General features: G+C 42.5%; 1 protein-coding gene across 12 annotated transcripts in view; it reads left to right on the top strand.

Annotated features, from left to right (window-relative positions):
• Nucleotides 1–17,409, top strand: part of CYRIB (CYFIP related Rac1 interactor B) — a 148,375-nt gene extending 130,966 nt beyond the window's left edge. For all 12 annotated transcript variants that reach the window (XM_043601761.1, XM_043601758.1, XM_043601757.1 and 9 more), the window contains 7 exons: nucleotides 3,305–3,441; nucleotides 4,730–4,807; nucleotides 7,164–7,280; nucleotides 8,385–8,464; nucleotides 9,786–9,912; nucleotides 11,345–11,415; nucleotides 16,666–17,409. In XM_043601761.1, coding sequence (XP_043457696.1) covers nucleotides 3,305–3,441; nucleotides 4,730–4,807; nucleotides 7,164–7,280; nucleotides 8,385–8,464; nucleotides 9,786–9,912; nucleotides 11,345–11,415; nucleotides 16,666–16,729 — 674 coding nt within the window. In that variant the 3' untranslated portion in view covers nucleotides 16,730–17,409. The remainder of the gene's footprint in view (nucleotides 1–3,304; nucleotides 3,442–4,729; nucleotides 4,808–7,163; nucleotides 7,281–8,384; nucleotides 8,465–9,785; nucleotides 9,913–11,344; nucleotides 11,416–16,665) is intronic.
• The last annotated feature ends 2,674 nt before the right edge of the window (nucleotides 17,410–20,083 follow it).

Below are 20,083 nucleotides of genomic sequence, written 5' to 3'. Positions count from 1 at the left end.
CACTGGGCTGGATTGCCCGCAGTGAGTGTGGCCATGTTTCTTGGCTATGTTAAATCACCCACAGTCCACATCTTTGGTGTTCTCTTCTGAGAATTTTAAGTTCTCAGACAAATCTTTGTTAGAGGTGTGGATGGCAGCAGTGGGAATAAATGCTTGTTTCTAAAGGGGAACTTTCCACAGAGGCCTCCCGCTCCAAGGCATCCAGTTATCTCCCCTTACTGTTCTACCTTGTGGACTACTCTGTCTTTATCATTTCTCCCAGTTGATCTCTTGCTTGCAGCCTTCTTATATAGCTTGGACTTGTGCACTGATCTACCAGTTAATTTCTTCCAGAATTTAGGGCTTAGTAGTCTATTAACTTCGTCTTGTCACCTACCTTTTCTGAGGATCATAATCACGTGGTTTTGTTTTAGGAGCTCCACCAGGGAGACTGATCCCTACATCCTTTCTTCCTTGACCTCCCTTTCTTTACAACTCAGCCAGAAACCTGAACCACCTTTTGGGGTCTTCTGTCTCTGATTCCTCTATTGACACACAGCAGTGTGGGCTAGCACGACTCTTTTGTGTCCACAGAGGCCCTCCAAGATGAGAGGCTGGTCTAGGTGCCTCAGAGGCAGATAAGCAGTGCCATCATCTTGAGATGACTTTTTATTTCATAGATTTGCCATTGAGGACTCCAGCCATTTAAGGACAGAAGTCCTCCGGCATGGTTCCTGGCCATCCCAACTCAGCCAAGTGACTGGACTCCACTCCTTGGGGGGAAGGTCTGCCATCCCCCATAGTGTAGAGCACTTTGAATGCTAAATTAACCCTGAGACTTGATAAAATCTGGGAAATGCAATTTTCTTTTTTTCTTTAACAGCCTGTAACAGTATTGGTGTTTGTGTGTGTGTTTTTTTAAGTTTTTACTGTTCTCATATCTTTCAAACCTTGCTTTCCACTTAACTTACATTAATACTGACAGATGGAATGAATTCTGGGAGATGAGTAACCCATTTTTCAAAATGGCTAAACTATGTTTTCCTTAATTGACCTTCACATGCACTCATGCACTTCTGTAAGCCAGCCATACTCCTCCAGTTCAGTTCTGCACACAGCCCAGATAGAAGTGGCGTTTTTATGAATGTCAATCTGATGATGTCACTACTCTGCTTAAATAGTCTCTCCAGGGACATTAGGGTGACAAGACCAGAATGCTTGATCTGGCACACAAATTATATGCATCTTACTTTGGTCCGGGGTTACTCTCCTCCCGGTGCTCTTTTCTACCTGTACTGGTCCTCTTGTACTTCTGCTATGTCTTGCTCTTCTCAGCCTAGCATCTGGCTCACTGCCCTATTAGCAAACTCTCATTCATCCTTGGTGCACACCTAAGTCTCAGCCCAAATGTCACTTACTGAGAGAGATCTTTTCCTGAACCTTCAACTAGGTGAGGTCCCGTTTCTATATTTTTCTTTTGTATCATGTGCTTGATAACACACGTCACAACTGTAATCATGTGTCTTCTCTGTATAGTCACGCTCCATGTGGGCATTGGGAACATGTCTGCCTTCATCTCTGTATCCTCAGGGCTTGACACACAGTAGACAGTCCATACGTTTTCTGACCTGCTATAAAAAAAGGATAAGAGCTGTCATTTGAGTTACTGTGTAGATGACAGATAATGTCTGTGTAATGGCTAGCTCAGTACCAGCACATAATACATAAGAAGTATCTCCTGTGTAGTAATCCATAGATTCATATTTTATAAGGTTACAGAGGATAGATACAATGTTGCTTCATTTGAGAGACAGTTTATTATGTATTATGCTGAAAAGAATAGGGCTGTAGAGTCCAAAACATCTGGCGTTAACTATCCAAACTCTTGGGGGTCTAACTGCTTTGAAACTGAGTGTACCCATCTGTGATGCTCATGTCCTAGTTGATGGTGACAGGTCAGTGAGAGACTGGGTCACGTGCACAGTGTGGATGTTCGTTCCTAGTAGGGTCTTCATACGTAGTACAGCTGGTGTATTTTTAAGTTAAGGGTTAATGATCTGATGTACATTTATTATTATTGATAAATATTTGCTTATTAATCTGATACTTATTTGTTCATGTCAGATCACCATCTACTAGTATAAGTTCCTGTGTTTTTAGAATAGAATCTGGCATTGTTTTCTTTAAAAAGAATTTTTTTTACTGTTCTTTTAATTTACTTTTGAGAGAGAGAGAGAGAGAGAGAGAGAGAGAGAGAGAGAGAGAGAGAGAGAGAATGAGTCGGGGGGGAGGGGAGAAGGAGACACAGAATCCGAAACAGGCTCCAGGCTCTGAGCCATCAGCACAGAGCCCGACGTGGGCTCGAACTCACGGACTGTGAGATCATGATCTGAGTCGGAGTTGTATGCTTAACCCACTGAGCCACTCACATGCCCCTGGAATCTGGCTTTGTTTTCTGATTCTGAAATCTTTAAATGAATTGCTTGATTTCTTTGCCTTTTTTTTTTTTTTAAGTTTATTTATTTATTTTGAGAGAGAGAATGAGAATGAGAATCTCAAGCCGGTTCCACAGTGTCACCACGGAACCCACTGTGGGACTCAAACCCACAAACTGTGAAATCACGACCTGAGACGAAAGCAAGAGTCAGATGCTCAACTGACTGAGCCGCCCAGACACTCCAGTATTACCATTTTTAAACACACCATTTATTAGTCTGGCTTTCCAAAAGGAGCACTTATTTTGAAGGGACCGTTTTACTTATGGGATGAATTTAGAATATTTTCATTGTGTTCCTAAGTTGCCTAACTCTTAAGACACTGAGACCTAACTATTAAACCAAATACTTTATGTCCTTCAGTATCTGACAGAAAGCAGTTTGTGTTTATAAATAAGGAGCATATTCAAAGTATGAGAAGTTGCTCATTCATTCACAGTCATGTAGAGATTTGACTGTGTGGACACTATGCCACTGAAGGAGTTACTCAGCTCTAGGTAACCGTTACCAGTTCATAAAAATCAACACTGTAGAGAATGGTGAAGATAATTCAGAATTTGCTGTTCGATCCTGATGTTTAATTGAGATTCACATTCTGCATTATTTTGTATTTGGGTTTACAGAATTCTAAAACTGAATTGGTCCCTTTAAGGGACCAATTTGTTCTACTGAACACTCTTCAGTTTGAGTGATTATACTTAGATAATACGACTTTTGAAGAGACCTTACTTTTGGGGGAATTAAAGCCATAACATTTATAAATTGCTTTTTAATAAATAAAAATCAGAGAGATACAAACAGCTTAACGTTTTAATCTTTTCTTTCTTTAGAAGCAGCACTAAGAGGCCTTCTGGGAGCCTTGACCAGTACCCCGTACTCTCCCACGCAGCATCTAGAGCGAGAGCAGGCTCTTGCCAAACAGTTTGCAGAGATTCTTCACTTCACACTCCGGTTCGACGAACTCAAGGTAGGACTCCATGCTGGCCCTGCCAGCATGGAAATCGTGGGCGTAGGAGGAGACTCCTGGGGACCTAGTTTGAGTGTTTACGTGATGTCCTTTGGACCCTGGCAAAACCTGGAGAACTGGATTTAAAAGTTGTAGCAGATCTTTGATACATTATATGCATAGCAAATAGCAGATTATCCAATACTCAGTCTTCATTTAGTTTCATTTTTTTTTTTTTTTTTTTACGTTTATTTATTTTTGAGACAGAGAGAGACAGAGCATGAATGGGGGAGGGTCAGAGAGAGAGGGAGACACAGAATCGGAAGCAGGCTCCAGGCTCTGAGCACAGAGCCCGATGCGGGGCTTGAACTCACAGACTGCGAGGTCATGACCTGAGCCGAAGTCGGACGCCCAACTGACTGAGCCACCCAGGCGCCCCCCATTTAGTTTCATTTTTAAAAATATCTCTGAAGCATATACTGTTGACCTTTCCTAATACTCTTTTTTTCTTTTCTGTTCATTCCCAGTTTATCTTCAACATCCTTTTACATAAAAATGTTAAGATCCTTTCTTCCTACCTTCCTACCTTCCTTCATTTCTCTTCCTCATCTGTCTGTCTGTCTATCTTTCTGTTTCCCTGTGCACCCGACCTCCATGTTGTTGGAGGGAGGGAGTGTGGAGAGAGAAACAAGAACTAGCTTTTGTCTCAGGAGACCCGAGTTCCACTGTGGGCTCTGTTACAGTGACCACATGTGAGACAGGCCCTTTGACTTTGCAGGACCTTGGGGACCTCGTCTGATAAATAGAGCAGGTGGATTCCTAACTACAGTCTTTAATGATTGCATAATAGGAAACGATTTTGTTTTATTAATACTTTGAACACAAAGGATTTATATATATGATTTTAGTCTGAGGATTGCCCTGTTGACCATATATTCATACTTTTATTGTAATAATTCAAAACAAGTACCTAAGTATTTCTTCTTATTTTTGTTTATTTGGTAATACTGGTTTTTGGGAAACAACCTTTTAGCGTATTACCTGAAATCATTGAAAAGAAGGGAAGTATTCAGATCACGACTGTAAAACTGTCTACAGGGTTTATATGTTCTGTAAGGACTAAGTACAGTGTTACATAATTTAAGTGCAAAAAGCTATCGTGGATGATCCCAGTTTTAGTTCTTAAATTGTTTACAAATTGGGGAATGTTACTTAACTAGTTAAGGCTGTATTTAGTGGATTTTTTCACTTATTTTTTACACTATCATTTAGTGTACATAATACATTTTTCTTTCATAAATGTCTTTAGATGACAAATCCCGCCATACAGAATGATTTCAGCTATTACAGAAGAACATTGAGTCGTATGAGGATTAATAACGTTCCAGTAAGTTAATGCTTTGACTCAGGGGGGTGGTAATGGGAGCCGTTAATTTATTTGTTCAGTGCATTCGCTTATTTGCTTGTTCATTTGCTCATTCACTCAGATCAAGTTAAAGCTAATGACATAGTCAATAACCAGCTATGGGCGACTGTAGGTATGAGAGGAAAGTGCAAGATGTAGCAGCCCATGCGTGGTGCTTCCCTGCTCTTCACCTAGCGCCTCAGATCCCTACGCCTACTTAATAGAACTGCTCCTTGTCCATATAGTAATACTTACAAAATTTCTCTGTGTATTCTCATGTTACTTATTTATTTACTCGTTCATTTAAAGATTTTATTCTTCAGTAATCTCTTCACCCAATGTGGGGCTTGAACTCAACCCCTAGATCAAGAGTCGTATGCTCCACCGACCCGGCCAGCCAGGCCCCCATGTGTATTTTCATTTTAATTGCACAAAAACTTTGTGGATTAGTGGTTGTGAGACCCCATGATCTTAGAATGGAAGACTCCAGGAGAGAAGGTGGCCTGGAATGGGAGGGGTACTGTTGTCAGCAGAGTTGTGGGCCATGAGTGCTTCTGTGCCTGGTCCTTGGCTAGTATAACATCTCTTCTGGTTTATTAAGGCTTGGTTTCCCTTGATTTCTCCTTGTCTTTACCCTTTTCTACCTCCAGGGAGTCAACTACCAGAAGTAAAACCTTAAATAGAAAGAAAATATCTTTTTCTTTAGGTATTTTGAGGACCTACATTGTGCTAATTGGTGTGAAAAATTTCTACGATCAGCCTTACAGCCTTAACTAGATAGCTTAGTAAGGAAAGATCATGTGAGTGTGTAAGGAGCAGTAAGTGGCTTAAGAGGTTAAAGAAAATGACAAGGGAGATCGTTCTTTTTTTTTTTTCTTCTTCTTCTTCTTCCTCTTTTTTCATTGAATCAAAATTTTATGAAGTGGCTGCTGTAAGGCCTTTGGTTGGAAGAAGGATTTCTCTTCCATGAAGCTTCTGTTATTTTACATCAGTGTGGTTTTGCATAGACCAGTTCTTGCTGTGAGGCTGAGCTTATCTACGTCTGTTTTTCTCATACCCACCGTGTAAAGTCAGATCAGATCCAATCAGTCACGTAACACCCAGCCAGCCCTCCGCTATAGCCATCCTGCTACCACTCGAGGCCAAATACAAGGGTGCCATCTTGCACCCTCAGTAATTAAAGGGAAATCCAGTTGTTATCAAGTGAAATATCTTTCCAGTCTCTTCTCGCCCCCCTCCCCCCTTTCATCTCGTAGTTCTTCTGTCCCAGTCGAGAGCCTCATTCCGCATCTCTGGCAGTCATTCTCTAGCAGGAGAACTCCTTTTTTTGACCCATGGTCTTTTTCTTTTTTGGTACACTCTGCCCACCATCATCTGTCAACTTGCTTTAGAAAATTGACTTCATTGTTGTTCTCTCTTCTAGTGCACTGAGTGGTCCCTGTTCCATGCAGAAGAAAGTTAGGAACTTAGGCCAACAGCTAAGGTCCTCCGCAGTCTGGCTCCAGCCCTGCTTTCCACCCTTACTCTTCGCTAGTCGTTTCCCCTTCTTGCCCTGAGTGCACCGGGTTACACTCCACGTCATTTGAAAACATGCTCTCGTCCCCTGTCTGGTTGTAATACCATGCGTACCTGCCCGCCCTCACCTGCAAGAGCTGCCTCTTCAGAATCCATTTTTGTTTCTTCTGGTCAGACGTAGTCTTTCTCTCCCCTCCTTTGTTTTGTCATTGCCTCTCAGCTTGTTGTTTGGATACTTGTGTGCTCCTGAGATGGAGGCCAGGCCGTGCCCTCGCCATCTCCCTGGCCCCCCGTAGCATTTAGAGCCACTCCTTGTTACAGGAGGCAGCCCAGCAAGGTTTTATTTAGTTGCTTGATGTCATGTAAAATATTTTAAGAGAGGTTACTCTTTTTGAAAAATTGCTTAATACAATTTTTTTTTTTTTAATTTTTTTCCAACGTTTTTTATTTATTTTTGGGACAGAGAGAGACAGAGCATGAACGGGGTAGGGGCAGAGAGAGAGGGAGACACAGAATCGGAAACAGGCTCCAGGCTCCGAGCCATCAGCCCAGAGCCTGCCGCGGGGCTCGAACTCACGGGCCGCGAGATCGTGACCTGGCTGAAGTCGGACGCTTAACCGACTGCGCCACCCAGGCGCCCCTCTTAATACAATTTTTAACCTATTTTTAGATACACGTGCACATGAGGGTCTAAAATATAAGAGTATTTATTAGAGTAATTTAACAAGCATCAGCGAAACAGTCACTCTGCCTCGGTTCTTTTGTAAATGTTATCATATTTAATAATTTGTGAACTGATATCAAGTGCTTATTTTCCACACAGGCAGAAGGAGAAAATGAAGTAAATAATGAATTGGCAAATCGAATGTCTTTGTTTTATGCCGAGGCAACCCCAATGCTGAAAACCTTAAGTGACGCCACAACAAAATTTGTATCAGAGGTAAGTGTTGTCTGGACAGTTACTCTCTATGTTGTTACACTTCCTGTCAGCAGCCAGGGTGACCTGTCCAGGCCTCACGACGTTGCCGTCTTCTGTGCGTCTTCTGTGCGCGTGCACTGAGTCCTGTCCCTTCCCCGAGGCACACGCATACACATCTACCTGCCTGTTGGCAGCTTCCCTCTGGATGTCTAGGCGACACCTCAGTGTTACCGTGGCCAAACCCAGCCCTTTCTGCGGTCTTTTCTGTCTTGATAGTACCACTGTAAAAGCAACTGACTTAGGGGTTATCGTCCTGAATTCCTTTCTTTATCTCACCTCTTATGTCTCTTCCATCAGATAGTCTTGTTGACTCTTCCTCCAAAATACATCCTGAATCTGAAAACTTTGCCCCTCTCCTCCTCTACCTCTCCACATCAGCCCACCACTCTGTCACCTGCATTCATGTTCCTACTGGCCTTACTTTTTCCACTCTGACCCCACGATGGTCCTTTCTTCAAAGAACAGCCAAGTAATCTTTTTTTTTTTTTTTAATTTTTTTTTTAATGTCTATTTATTTTTGAGAGAGACAAGAGTACAATTGGGGGAGGGGCAGAGAGAGGGAGACACAGAATCTGAAGCAGGCTTTAGGCTCTGAGCTGTCAGCACAGAGCCTGACATGGGGCTCAAACTCACAAACCGTGAGATCATGACCTGAGCCAAAGTCGGACACTCAACTGACTGAGCCACCCAGGTGCCCCAGTAATCTTTAAAAAAAAAAAAACCAAATGCCTTTCTTCCTCTGCTTCAAGTGTTCCCAGTGACTTCCCAGTATCCTTCGGATAAATTCCCCATACCTCATGGCCTGTGGGGCCCTGGCTGCATGTAGTGGTTGTTTCCACTCAGCCAGAATGGAAGTGACTCTCAGGAGCATAGGGTCTTGGTTCTCTAGCTCTTAGCCATATCCCTAGAGCTTAGAACAGTACCTAGAATCTAGCACACTTTTTTAAAAATTAGGAGTAGGAACCAAATTTTAAAGTTGTCAGTTTTCCACATTGTGCTGGATTTTAAATTATACTTAAGTAATAACTATCACTTTCACTTTTTTTTCTCTATATACTTTTACAGAATAAAAATTTACCAATAGAAAATACCACGGATTGTCTAAGCACCATGGCCAGTGTATGCAGAGTCATGCTTGAAACACCGTGAGTATTAGCTGATCTTTTTCACTCTAACAATCCTACCGAAGTTGGTGTCTAGATATGAACATGTCTTATTTGGAAGGTGGGAATTAATGTTAATATATGAACGATGTTAAAGTAATTTGGAAGCTTAATGTAACTTCTGGTTTGAGTAGAAAGTACAGTGGGTTTTCAGGTGCCTGAGACCAGTCAGGCTAACTTAGAACTTAGACTCTTCAGAGTGGGGAATTTTGTGGTGCTCTTATTGGAGGTGGGGGAAGAGCTTTGGTGTTTTGGTTTTGCTTCTCCTTAAGCATTCTCTCCTTTTCAGTGAGGAACCTTGCCCTTTTGCTAGATGAATGGTTGCCCTCCTGCTTCATAAGGCTTTCCAACAAAATGATGTGTGTAATAGCGCTTTGGAAAAGGAAGAGCTGCCAGCTCTTCTCCTTATCCCTGTCCCTCGGTATTAGTTCACAGTCTGTGCTTTTTATCCGACACTAATCTGAATTCTCTTCTGGGTTTCCCTTCACTTTCAAGCCATTTATCATATGTACCACTGTGTTTTCTGGCTGGATTTTCTTATCAGCAGGCAGAGAGAATCCCTCCTGGATTCCTGAATAACATATGGTTCTATTAGATAACTTTTGTTTTTGTGGAGCTTTTCATTTTCCAAAGCACTATTACGCACATCATCTTTCTGGAAAGCCGTATGAAATAGGCGGGCAACCATTCATCATTATCATCATTTTAGGGGAGTGAGCTCCTGGGAAGCGAAGGGACTTAAGCACGGTGGCCGACCCCACCCATGTGCCTGGATGGTCCCATCCTGGTTCTGGACGCTTTCTGCCATGCCATGCTGCCTTCTGCAGAGACAAAGTTCTATTTCCCTTTTTCCCGAGAAAGGAATATGATTGAATTTTAGTAAAACTAGAATGAAGTAATATAATGACGTAATACTTCGATTAATAAGTTAGCTTCTAAATAGCAAACATACTGCTCTATTAAGCAAGTGGCTTTTTCCATCATATTGGTGGTAACAGCCTTTACAAAGCACCTGTCCTGAAGCTTCTACTTTGGGGCTTTTCATTTCTCTAAATTTGCCTCATCTCTGCCAAGCAAAAGGGGTGATATACCAAGAGGGTGCATGTAGAGATCAGAATACCTAAGTGATCACTGCTCTATCAACCTCATTTCCCTGGGAATCTCAGCATGGAGAAAGGAGGGTGTAATGTTAGCATTCCTTTTAGATATCAACAGAGTGTATCCTTCAGCATCAGCTGAAAGTTGAATGAACTCCTTAAGTAGTGATGTGCCTCATCCAGCCATATCTTTTCTACCCCCCCAGGGAATACAGAAGCAGATTTACAAATGAAGAGACAGTGTCATTCTGCTTGAGGGTAATGGTGGGTGTCATAATACTCTATGACCACGTACATCCAGTGGGAGCATTTGCCAAAACTTCAAAAATTGATGTAAGTTACAATGCTTTATTTAATTCTCAACCATTTCCGTAAGTGGAGATCGTAGGCTTTTGTTTAAAGAGCTGCAGGTTGCACTCTGTCACAGACCTCAGTTTTATAGTTTCTGATAATGGTGGGTTTCTGTTGCCTCTCATATCGTGCTGGATGGTTTACAGCCATATACGAGTGCAGTAGAATGGAGGACAGCTGGACCTTGTACTCGCCAGCGGTCCTTCTGCCTGTTTGGCAGTGTAAATAAATAATCAGACCTCAGAAATTTCATTCTTTGACCAAAGACCATTTCAAACAAGAGATTTATTTCCATAATGTATAGACAAAGTCAGTAGAGGTGCTCCAGTGGAAAAAGACTATGTAACAGAATACAGATTTTTCTCCTCCCTCCCAGTCATAGTAATTTGTGGCTCTCATCTGGGTGTCAGCTTTGCTTGTCTCTACACGAATTTATATTAGGAATAAAGTAGCTCCCTTGGTTCCTCTGTTTTCTAATTTCTCTCCTAGTCACATCTGGTTCATCAGAATTGTAACCAGTGTTTGGTGAGAATTGTCTGCCATTTTCCCTTTTGTAGTTCGGGCTCTCAGCATTTCATGTCTAGATTACTGATTGCCAGCCAGTCTCCCTACCTTTCTTTATTCACGTCCATCCTCTGTAAAGAGAAATGAGTTAACATTTATTGAATGATTACTGTGTCCTACGAAATTCATGCCTGTTGCCCACTTACCTGTGAAAATACTTCTAGGATGTAGATGTTATCTCCCCCGTACTAACAGGTAACCTAAAATTTAGGGAAATGACATAGTGTAATTTCTAGTGAATGATGGAGTGGGATTTTGGATCCACATCTCCATGGTTTCCAAAGCTGTGCTCTTCTAGCGTGTTCTACATTTTCACAGTCTGCAGCCCATCTTTACACACCGTCTACACTGAGCTGCTCCCTTTCTAATGGCCCATAACAAGTCCCTGCCCCATAAGTTCCAAATGAGTCCTCCTGGCTTGCGAAGCCCTCTGTAAACTCCCCTGTGACTCCCCAAGATTCTGTCCTCAGCGTGTGGTAAACTTTACTATTTTTGTCAAGGTGTTTGCCTGCCTGGAAAGGCTCCTCTGCTCCTTGGCACCGCGTCCGTCCGTCCTTTCAGAGACTGCTCCACACCTTCTCCGGGAAGTCTTCCCTTCGCCGCCCTGTAGTTTTCTCATGAGTGTGCCTGCCGCTTCTGCTTTGGTTCTTAAAACGTTCTGTTTGAGAAACTGAAAATAGCATTTGCGTAGTTTTTTTCCCCCTGTTCTAACAGTAATAATTTTGACGTTTCCAGAATGTAATTTCTCACGAGTTCCGTAGTTGTGCTAATTTAAGTACTGCTGTTTTGATAGTGAATGTTCTTTGAGAAAACACAGTTTTTTACCTTTTCCATTTCTTCTTCTCCTTAGATGAAAGGTTGTATCAAAGTTCTTAAGGACCAACCTCCCAATAGCGTAGAAGGTCTTCTAAATGCTCTCAGGTGTGTATATGTACATGTGCGTCTGTACAGAAAAAATATATGTAAGAAAATGCTTCAAAACGTGAATAATACAAAGGATGTGAATATCTATGTTAATGTTAGAAAAGTGCAGATACCATTTTGCTGATTGGTAACCTTGTGTTTAAATTTTCAGTTACAATATTTTTACAATAAAGAGTGTGTGTGTGTGTGTGTGTGTGTGTGTGTGTGTGTGTGTGTGTGTGGTGTGTGTGTGTGGCGTGCATGCACAGATGAAAATAGCTTCATTTCTTTGCTATAGATTTTGGCTTTCATTTTTTGCTCCTCTTGGGATGTTCATTAAAAAATGAAAGTAGACCATGCTAATTGTAAATAAAATTCAGCCAACCCAGGAAAATTGAAAGCAAAAGAAGGAAATCACATAATCTCACCATTTTGAAATAAACCGCTGTTAATGTTTCGGTGTATATAGTCTTCCACAGTTTGTTCTTTATATTTGTAGATAGTCAAAGCTCTCTGATACTTATCTTTTTACAAATGTAATGCTATACAAACTCTTTTATAACTACCTCTTTTCCCTTAATATAGTGTATTAATATTTCTGTTTTTACAAGTATTTTTGTTACTTTTGTGTATTTCTTGTAATGAAAATAAACTTATTATTTGATGTCTTCTCTTGCTTACACTACTTGATTTAGCTACTGTAGCTCCTAATAATGGTGGAATTGTTTTTTAAGGCAGGATTCTTTTTTCTTTTATTTTTCTTAAGTAAGCTCTAGGCCCAATGTGGGACTTGAAGTCAGGACCCCAAGTTTAGGAGTTGCATGCTCTACTGACTGAGCCAGCCAGGCATTTCTTGAATGCTGGACTATTTTTAAATGCAAATCACAGCATATTATAACATCTTGACTACAGAGGTTTAATTTGTAGTGTAATTTATTTTCCTAACATAAAAGATAACTTGCTCATTGCTTATTTTGTGTTTAAACACAAAAATTACATGAGCACAGAAATATTTATATAGAAACTTATTGAGGTCACAGGCCATCTTTGTTTCTCACTGCAGTCCACATGATACGTGAAAATGATTTCCAGTTCAGTCTTAAGTTTCTCCCATGTTTTATGAGCCAAACAGGTTGGTTATTCCTCTTGAATGCTTAGTCACACTTGGCACATGATAAAGCAGAATCTATGCTGTGTCATTTCAGTTGCATGGAACCATCAAAGGATTTCGTTAAGATTATGAGAAATATTCTGTAAGCAGCGAGTGCCTGAATAAAGGAGGTCTCTTCTGAACAAATAACCAGAAAGATTACGGAACATAGTATAACCATGAAAACCCTCATAATGTCAAGCTATTTCAGCCATAAGTCTGTCAGAAACCACAATGATTGGGAGTTTTTTACTCTGGAGGTTTTTACAGTGTGCACCTCATTTGTTTCACCCATAATCGTGCTATTGTGAACCATAACTACTCGATCTCTTTCTCAAGACTCCCCGGGTCCCAGTCAGCTCACTTTTTCTCCTAAGACTCTCCTTTCTTATTGGTTAGACTCTCCAAAGCCACCCAGTGACAGGAGACCTGTTCTGAAAAGGAAGAGAGAATTGGAGGCCAGGAGTGTCTGGTGTTACTTCTTTACTTCGAAGGGACAGTGGTCCACACATGAAGACTCAGAGTTTACTTTTGTTTACAGTAGTTAAAGGTAGTTCAGTCTCTCCACTCTCAAATTAGGGCAGCGCTGGGCTGTGGGGCTAAGTGAGAGGTGGGGTTAAAGTCTTGCACACGCCAGTCTGTGTTTGAGGGGAGAAAAGCACCATTGAGGCAAGAGCCACCGGTCGCTTTTCAGTCTTTTTTGCACGTCTCTAACGGAAAGTAGAAGATGAAGGTTTTGTTGCAGAGATAACTCTCGAACTGTTTTCGTTCCCAGTGGATGTGTTTTGTGGTTGGTTCTCATTTTTCCACCTGGGAAGTTTCTTAAGGTTCATCGGTGTAGTTGATACTTAGTAGTAGTGGTTGCAGTGAGTAACATTTTTGTAGCCCTGTACATTTACGGCGTGGTTTCGTCTTTATGACTGTATTTGATCTTGACCACAGCTCTGTGAAGTAGGGGATGGATGTGAGGTGTGGGGCATGTCTCCATTGTACAGCTACCTTGAGCTCTTGAGAGACTTACCGATTATATAGGCGATTAATCTATGTCAGACTCCGTCTTCACATTCAGGATTTCATTCTTCAAATCCCATATGCTTGATGCTGTACCATTGAGCCTTAAGGTTCCTGTGTGATTGAACCCTGGAGTGTTTTTGGAGTAACTGGGAGGGAAACAAAAATGCACATTCCCAGGCCACCATACCCGGAGAGACTCTAAGGTCTGGTGTGGGGCCCACGCACCTCATTCTATAAGTAAACACCCTTGCTGATACAATGCTGGTGCTTTGAGAAACGTTGCTGAAACTGAATCACCCTCGCCCTTAATATGCTTCACTCACAGCAAAGGAGATACTATGTAAAAAGCATTTTATAATCCCCAAAGTGCTATGTAAATGTTCATTGTTAATTAAACCTTTACAAAATGGAAAACACTTTTGTGGAATTACTTTCTGAGTAGCTGCTTTACTAGAAATGCTCACTCCATCATTTTCCTCAGCCAGCAGTTAATAACCAAAAATTTTTAAGTTTTAATTGCACATGCAAATAATAAGCTATTTGGAGTGCTTCTCTATAGAAATTACACAGTGCCTCCAGCTTACAGGATGTGATTACAAGAAAGCAGCAAGTCCTGTCTACATTCAGTAGGTGGAGAAGTGGAACCAAGTGCCTTGATCATGAGAGAGAGCCAGAGCTCGGAGTTAAGGTTTAATGCTAGGTAACTGCTGTCTTTATTCAATTTCAGAGTAAAGATCAATAATAGTTGCTTCTCTTCAGTAGAAAAGTATATGCACTTGGAAAGGAACTTGGTTGTTATGCACAAAGTGACATAAACCCGTATATGTCCGTACACTTTTGCACACGTTAGGTGGTAAAGGCCTTTTCTTGGTAAGAGTGTGGTGACGGGACAGGCCTCCCTCCAGTTGGCCCCGTTTGGCGGAAAGGACGTGAGACCTGTTACAAGTGCGTGGTCTCACCCCGCAGAAGGAGCCAGAGCACTCCCGCTCCCGGTGTCACAACGTTGCTGAGTAGCGATACGTGCGGCTGCTCTGAGCAGAGATGGTGGTGTGCCAGTTGGGGGCCCTCTGCCCTGTGAAGGAAAGGGAAAAACGGAAATGAAGATAGGGATGATGAACGTTTTTACTTACTGACATCAGGAGGATATGTGTAGCTACATACGCTTTATCTGCACTTGGAAATGAAAACAGAAAGCTTTAGTCTTGGCTACATCACTTGCCACTTAATGTAAATAATCCTTCATGGATGTTTTCCCCCAGCCTGGCTGCTTGCTTTCTCGCCTGCCTTCCACAAATACTAGTTGAGCACCTGTCCCATGCCAGGTGCTCGGGTGTCTCTTCAGTAATATGTGAACAATTTGGAAGTGCCTCCTTTTTGGAGGGTAAAATTGTAGAGGATGTATCAGGTACTTAATAAGTATTTGTGTCTTTACCTCTGCAAGGATTTGAGTTCATATACTTTCTTTAGTTTTTCAATTGACTTGAGAACTAGCAAGAATTGGGTTTAAGTTTCTTGAACACACAAAGGCCATCTGTGTGTACTTTGCTTAAAGTTATATATTCCTGAAAGACGATACGTGAAATTTTCACAGGCCAGATTAACTGGTCCAGCATTAAGTTCTGTCCAAATTGTCTCCAAAATATGTCCCATATTCAAGCCTTGAGCACCTGTTTCCATTGCTGCTCATGTGGTCCAGGCCTTGCTCATCTCTCTGAGTCCCCTGGAGCAAGCCCTTGGTTGGTCCCTCTGCTGTCCCTCTGTTGGTTCCTCTGCTCAATGGCCAGAGCAGTCCTTCCAGAACATAAATAAAGGCCCACATCACTACCCTGTTTGATGTCCTCCACTGGCTTTCACTGCACTTATAATGACTTCCCAGCTCCTCACTGTGGCCTGCAGTGTCCTCATGAGCTGGGCTTTCCCGGCATCTGAGGCCCCATCTAGTACTTTCCTCCTTTGCCCCTTATGTGAGTGTGCCACTGTCTGTCTTCTCTGCCAGGTTGTAAGATCCTGGAACAGTGCCAGATACATAGTAGGCTCACTTACTGAATTTCGGCTATTAAAGGACTCCTATGGGGACTCTTCTCATAGAATAATAATCACTCTTCATGATTCTTGTGGTTTACATGCTTATAGCAAAACACATCTACCTGGAAATAAGGCACTTCAAGAATGGAGACATTTTGGGATGTGACAGTTGGAACTGTGGTAGTTAGTTGAGCTTAGATACAGACTAGAGTGGGGGCCGGCCTTTCTCTGTAAAGGGCTAGAGAATAAACACAGATGTTTTAGGATTTGGGGTTATGTGGTTTCTTGTCACAGCTACTCAACTCTGCCATTGTGGCAAGAAGGTGACCATAGAGAATACCTCAGTGAATCTGTATATGGCTGTGTTCCATTAAAACTTTTTATAAACACAGTGAAATTTGAATTTCATTGAATTTCATAGAATAACATGAAATATTATTCTTTTGATTTCTTTCCCCGTTCATTTTTAGTGTAAAAACAGGGGCACCTGGGGGACTCAGTTGGGTAAGCTTCTGACTTTTGCTCAGGTCATGATCTCACAGTTTGTGTGTTCCAGCCCCGCGTCGGGCTCTGTGCTCGCAGCTCAGAGCCTGGAGCCGCCTTTGGATTCTGTGTCTCCCTCTCTGTCTGCCCCATCCCCGCTTGTGCTCTGTCTCTCTCTATCTCAAAAATAAATAAACATTTTAAAAATAAGTGAAAGTGTAAAACTATACTTAGCTCACAAGCCACACAGAAATAGGCGGTGGGCTAGGTTGGGCCGCAGGTTGTACTTGCCCAGTCCCTGAGATGGAGTGACAGCTGTTTCCCTGTGAGAGGGCGCAGCTCATTGTTTACCTTGGAATTTAACTGGATCGCTTCAGTCAGGTAGTTCTACCTTAAGTAAAGAGCTATCGGATATGTTGTGCAGTAGGTGGTTAGGGTAAGCAGGGCAGAGCCCGAACGCAGCTGAAGCTGGAGAGAAAAGGCGCGATGCTGTGAGAGGAGAGTTTCGCCTACTTGCCCAGCTTGTGATAATGATGGAACCCGCGGTAGATCATGGTTTTCAGAATTCCCTAAAATAGCTGTTCTTACACTTTCAGGTACACAACAAAACATTTGAACGATGAGACTACCTCCAAGCAAATCAGATCCATGCTGCAATAGCAGCCCTGGGCGGGCGCCTGCTGTGGACAGAAGACAGTATTCTGCAGTGGCTGAGAATGCACAGTTTTTAGTGATTGCAATTACTATCTCATGTACTCCTGCTTTTTATTTCTTTCCTCTGTTCCTCTTCCCTCTTTTTTAATCATGTTCTCGTTCTCAAGACTTCTTTTCTGTGCCAAAACCAGTAAAGTTCTACTCTGAAGGGACACTGTCCTTTCGAATGGGCCATCTGAGGCAGCTAATTCCGCATTGCATTGGGGTCTCTACTGAGAAAAATTCTGTGACTTGAACTAAATATTTTTAAATGTGGATTTTTTTTGAAAACTAATATTTAATATTGCTTCTCCTGCATGGCAAAACTGCCTATTCTGCTATTTAAAAACCGTCAACGACTTTATTTTCTACTGCCGCTTTTTTCATGTGCAGCCAAAATGAAAATGTTTAAATTAACTGTGTTGTACAAATGGTACCCAACACAAACTTTTTTTAAATTAGTAAGACTTTTGTTTAAAGTTTTAAGTTTGCATTTTGACTTTTTTTGTAAGGATGTATGTTGTGTGTTTAACCTTTATTAACTAACGTTAAAAACTGTGATGTGTGCGTAGAATATTACGTATGCATGTTCATGTTTAAAGAATGGCTGTTGATGATAAAATAAAAATCAGCTTTCATTTTTCTAAGTGTGGCTTGGTTTACTGGTATTTTGTTTTTAGGCTTCTGAAGCCTTCCCCGTGCGTATTTTGATGGAATGCATACACGTGTAATTTCCCCTTCTTTTAGGGGAGAGCTGGGTGTTTTTAATAGTCTTTTTCTTCTCTATTGTCTACGTGTGTAGTTTTCATTGCTTCTAAAATTTTGCTAAATGCAGGAAGATCAGTGATCTGGTCATTAGCTTGCCTTTTATTCTTGATTTACTCTTGTATGGGTGGTAGTAATAGAAGGAAAACTACATTTGCTCGATTGACAGTCCCCAGGAGTGAGAGGGAAGCCACAGGAAGCAAAGAGGGCGGAAGGAAGAACGGCCCTCAACACTGGGAGGACAGGGAGTGAGTGGTAAGAGGAACTTGACTCACTGGTGGCAGAAAACAAGGGCTTTTGTTATTTTAAGATCATAAAACCATAGTCGTGGAATCTAAATGTGCTGCTGATTGGGAGAAGCAGTTTAAAGGTTGTCTAGTCCAGCTCTGGTGCACCTGAAGTGGTTAAGTGCGGAAGAGAATGCCAGAGGCTTCCGTCAAATCCTTCTGGCTTAATGGTGCCAGATCATGATGCCCACGGCGCCATGGTGGCATCCCTGCTGACCTTCCTGGCCTTCGTCGCACCCTCTCCCGGCCAGGCTCTTTGGCCAGGCTCAGCCGCTTGCAGTGTAGATAAGTTGTATGTGGTGTCACACCTCCCTAACTCTGGCTGGTCCCCGAACCTGCCGCTCCCTCCCTCCCCTCACGTCCATTTGATGAGCAGCAGCTTGTGGGACCTTCTTCATGAAGCCTTCAGGATAACCTTAATCTCAGTCTTCTGAGACTATTGAAATGGGTTAAATAGTGGCTCACCTAAAAGATAACGTCGACCCAGAACCTGAAAATACAACCTTATTTGGTAAAAGGGTGTTTGCAGATAGAATTAGTTTAAGGACCTGGAGAGGAGACCATCCTGAATTCGAGTAGGCCCTGAATCGAATGACAAATCCTTGTTAGAGGAAAGAAGGGGAAGCAGACACAGCAAAAGGCCATGTGAAAATGGAGGCAGATTGGAGCAGCACATGTGCAAGCCAGGGAACCAAGAATTGCTGGCATTTGCCAGAAGCTGGGAGTCCCGGGACCAATCCTCCCTCCAGAAGACGGGCGTCTCCAGAGGGAACCAGCCCTCATTTCAGACTCCCGCTCTCCAGGACTGTGAGAGAACAAACACACTTGTGTTGTTTCAAAGCACCTGGTTGGTAGCACTTCGCTGTGGCAGCCCTGGGAATCTACCACGGGCATCTCGTCAAGCACCTCTGATACTTGACCGCTTGTGGGTACCTTTTCTGACGCTGAGAGAACCCACGAGGAGAGCCACGTCTGATTTTTCCCTCAGTGTCCCCAGGATCTCGCACAGGCCCCAGATTTGAGTAGAGGCCCAGTGAACACCCGAATGGAGTGAATGCATACAAATAAGTCGTGACGCACCTGGAGTGCACGAAGTGACACTGCTGTGGCTCTTCCAGCCCCCACACTTCTTCACGCTCTGCGTACCAGAGAGTAAGTAGAAAACCCCTAACTCTAGACAGAGACCAGCAAACTGGTCTGTGGGCCCACTCACCCACCACCGATTTTTGTACAGCCTATGAACTGAAAGTAGTTTTTACATTTTTAAAAGGCTGAGAAAAACCAAAAGGATATTTCATAGCACGTGTCAAGTATATGAAATTCAAACTCCAGTGTCCATAAATAAAATCGTGTTGGAACACAGCCTGACTCATTTGTTTACTATTGTTTTTGGCTCCTTTTGCACCACAACAGTAGAATGGAATTCTTGTGACAGAGCCATATGGCCCTCACAGGTGGAAATATTTACTACCTGGCCCCTTAACAGAAGGAGTTTGCCAACCCCTGCACTAGTTACAAGAGCAGGCTTGTTGGAGAACCTGGTGTCAGAGAAGTGGAGGGCTACAGTGTGATGAAAGGAGGCATCTCTGCTGCCGTGGATTTAATTCCAGGTCTGATATTTGCCATTCAGATGGTCAAAGGGAACAAACAGGCAACTTCCCACCTACCAAGTCTGATCTCTTATTTGTGATGTCTGTTCTACAATGGAGGATTATGGGACTGGCCATGGGCTCCTCAAGAAAGACAGCCGGGCCGGGATGAATTAGGGTCTGCCCTGCGTGCCGGAGGCGGGGAGTGACCCTGCTCTGAGTAGGTGGTAAGTCTTAAATCTCTCTCGAAGCCAGCTTCCTTTGACCTGCCCACCCCCCCACCCCCTGTTACCTCTAAAACAGTATCTGTACCTCTTCCTTCATGATGTAAAGTATCTGGTACATCCACTGCCCCATTTCTGCAGCCCTCAATGTGGATGAGCAGAATATTTCAGTCGGCTATTTTCCTCCTTACAGATTTGGGTTAAAAAGCACTCTGGACTATTTTATGGTTGCTCCAAATATTTTAGACTTGTCATAAAGATAATTAGCATTTGTGCTCAAATCTAGGTCTTTTGAGTTAAATTGCCATTCTGGTTCCATTTGAGAGTGCACTACCTTCCATTCCATAAATCCTTATAATCCCTTACGGAGCATATTTTAAGGTCCGTAGAGTACAGTGTGATCACAAAAGATGGAATAGAAAGATCTGGGCATTAAGAGGAAAGCCGAGCCACGTC

This window comes from Prionailurus bengalensis, chromosome F2, assembly GCF_016509475.1.
Source record: "Prionailurus bengalensis isolate Pbe53 chromosome F2, Fcat_Pben_1.1_paternal_pri, whole genome shotgun sequence".
Lineage (NCBI taxonomy): Eukaryota > Metazoa > Chordata > Mammalia > Carnivora > Felidae > Prionailurus > Prionailurus bengalensis.
Note: the sequence above shows the minus strand (reverse complement) of the source record. Positions and strands in the feature narration are given on the sequence as shown.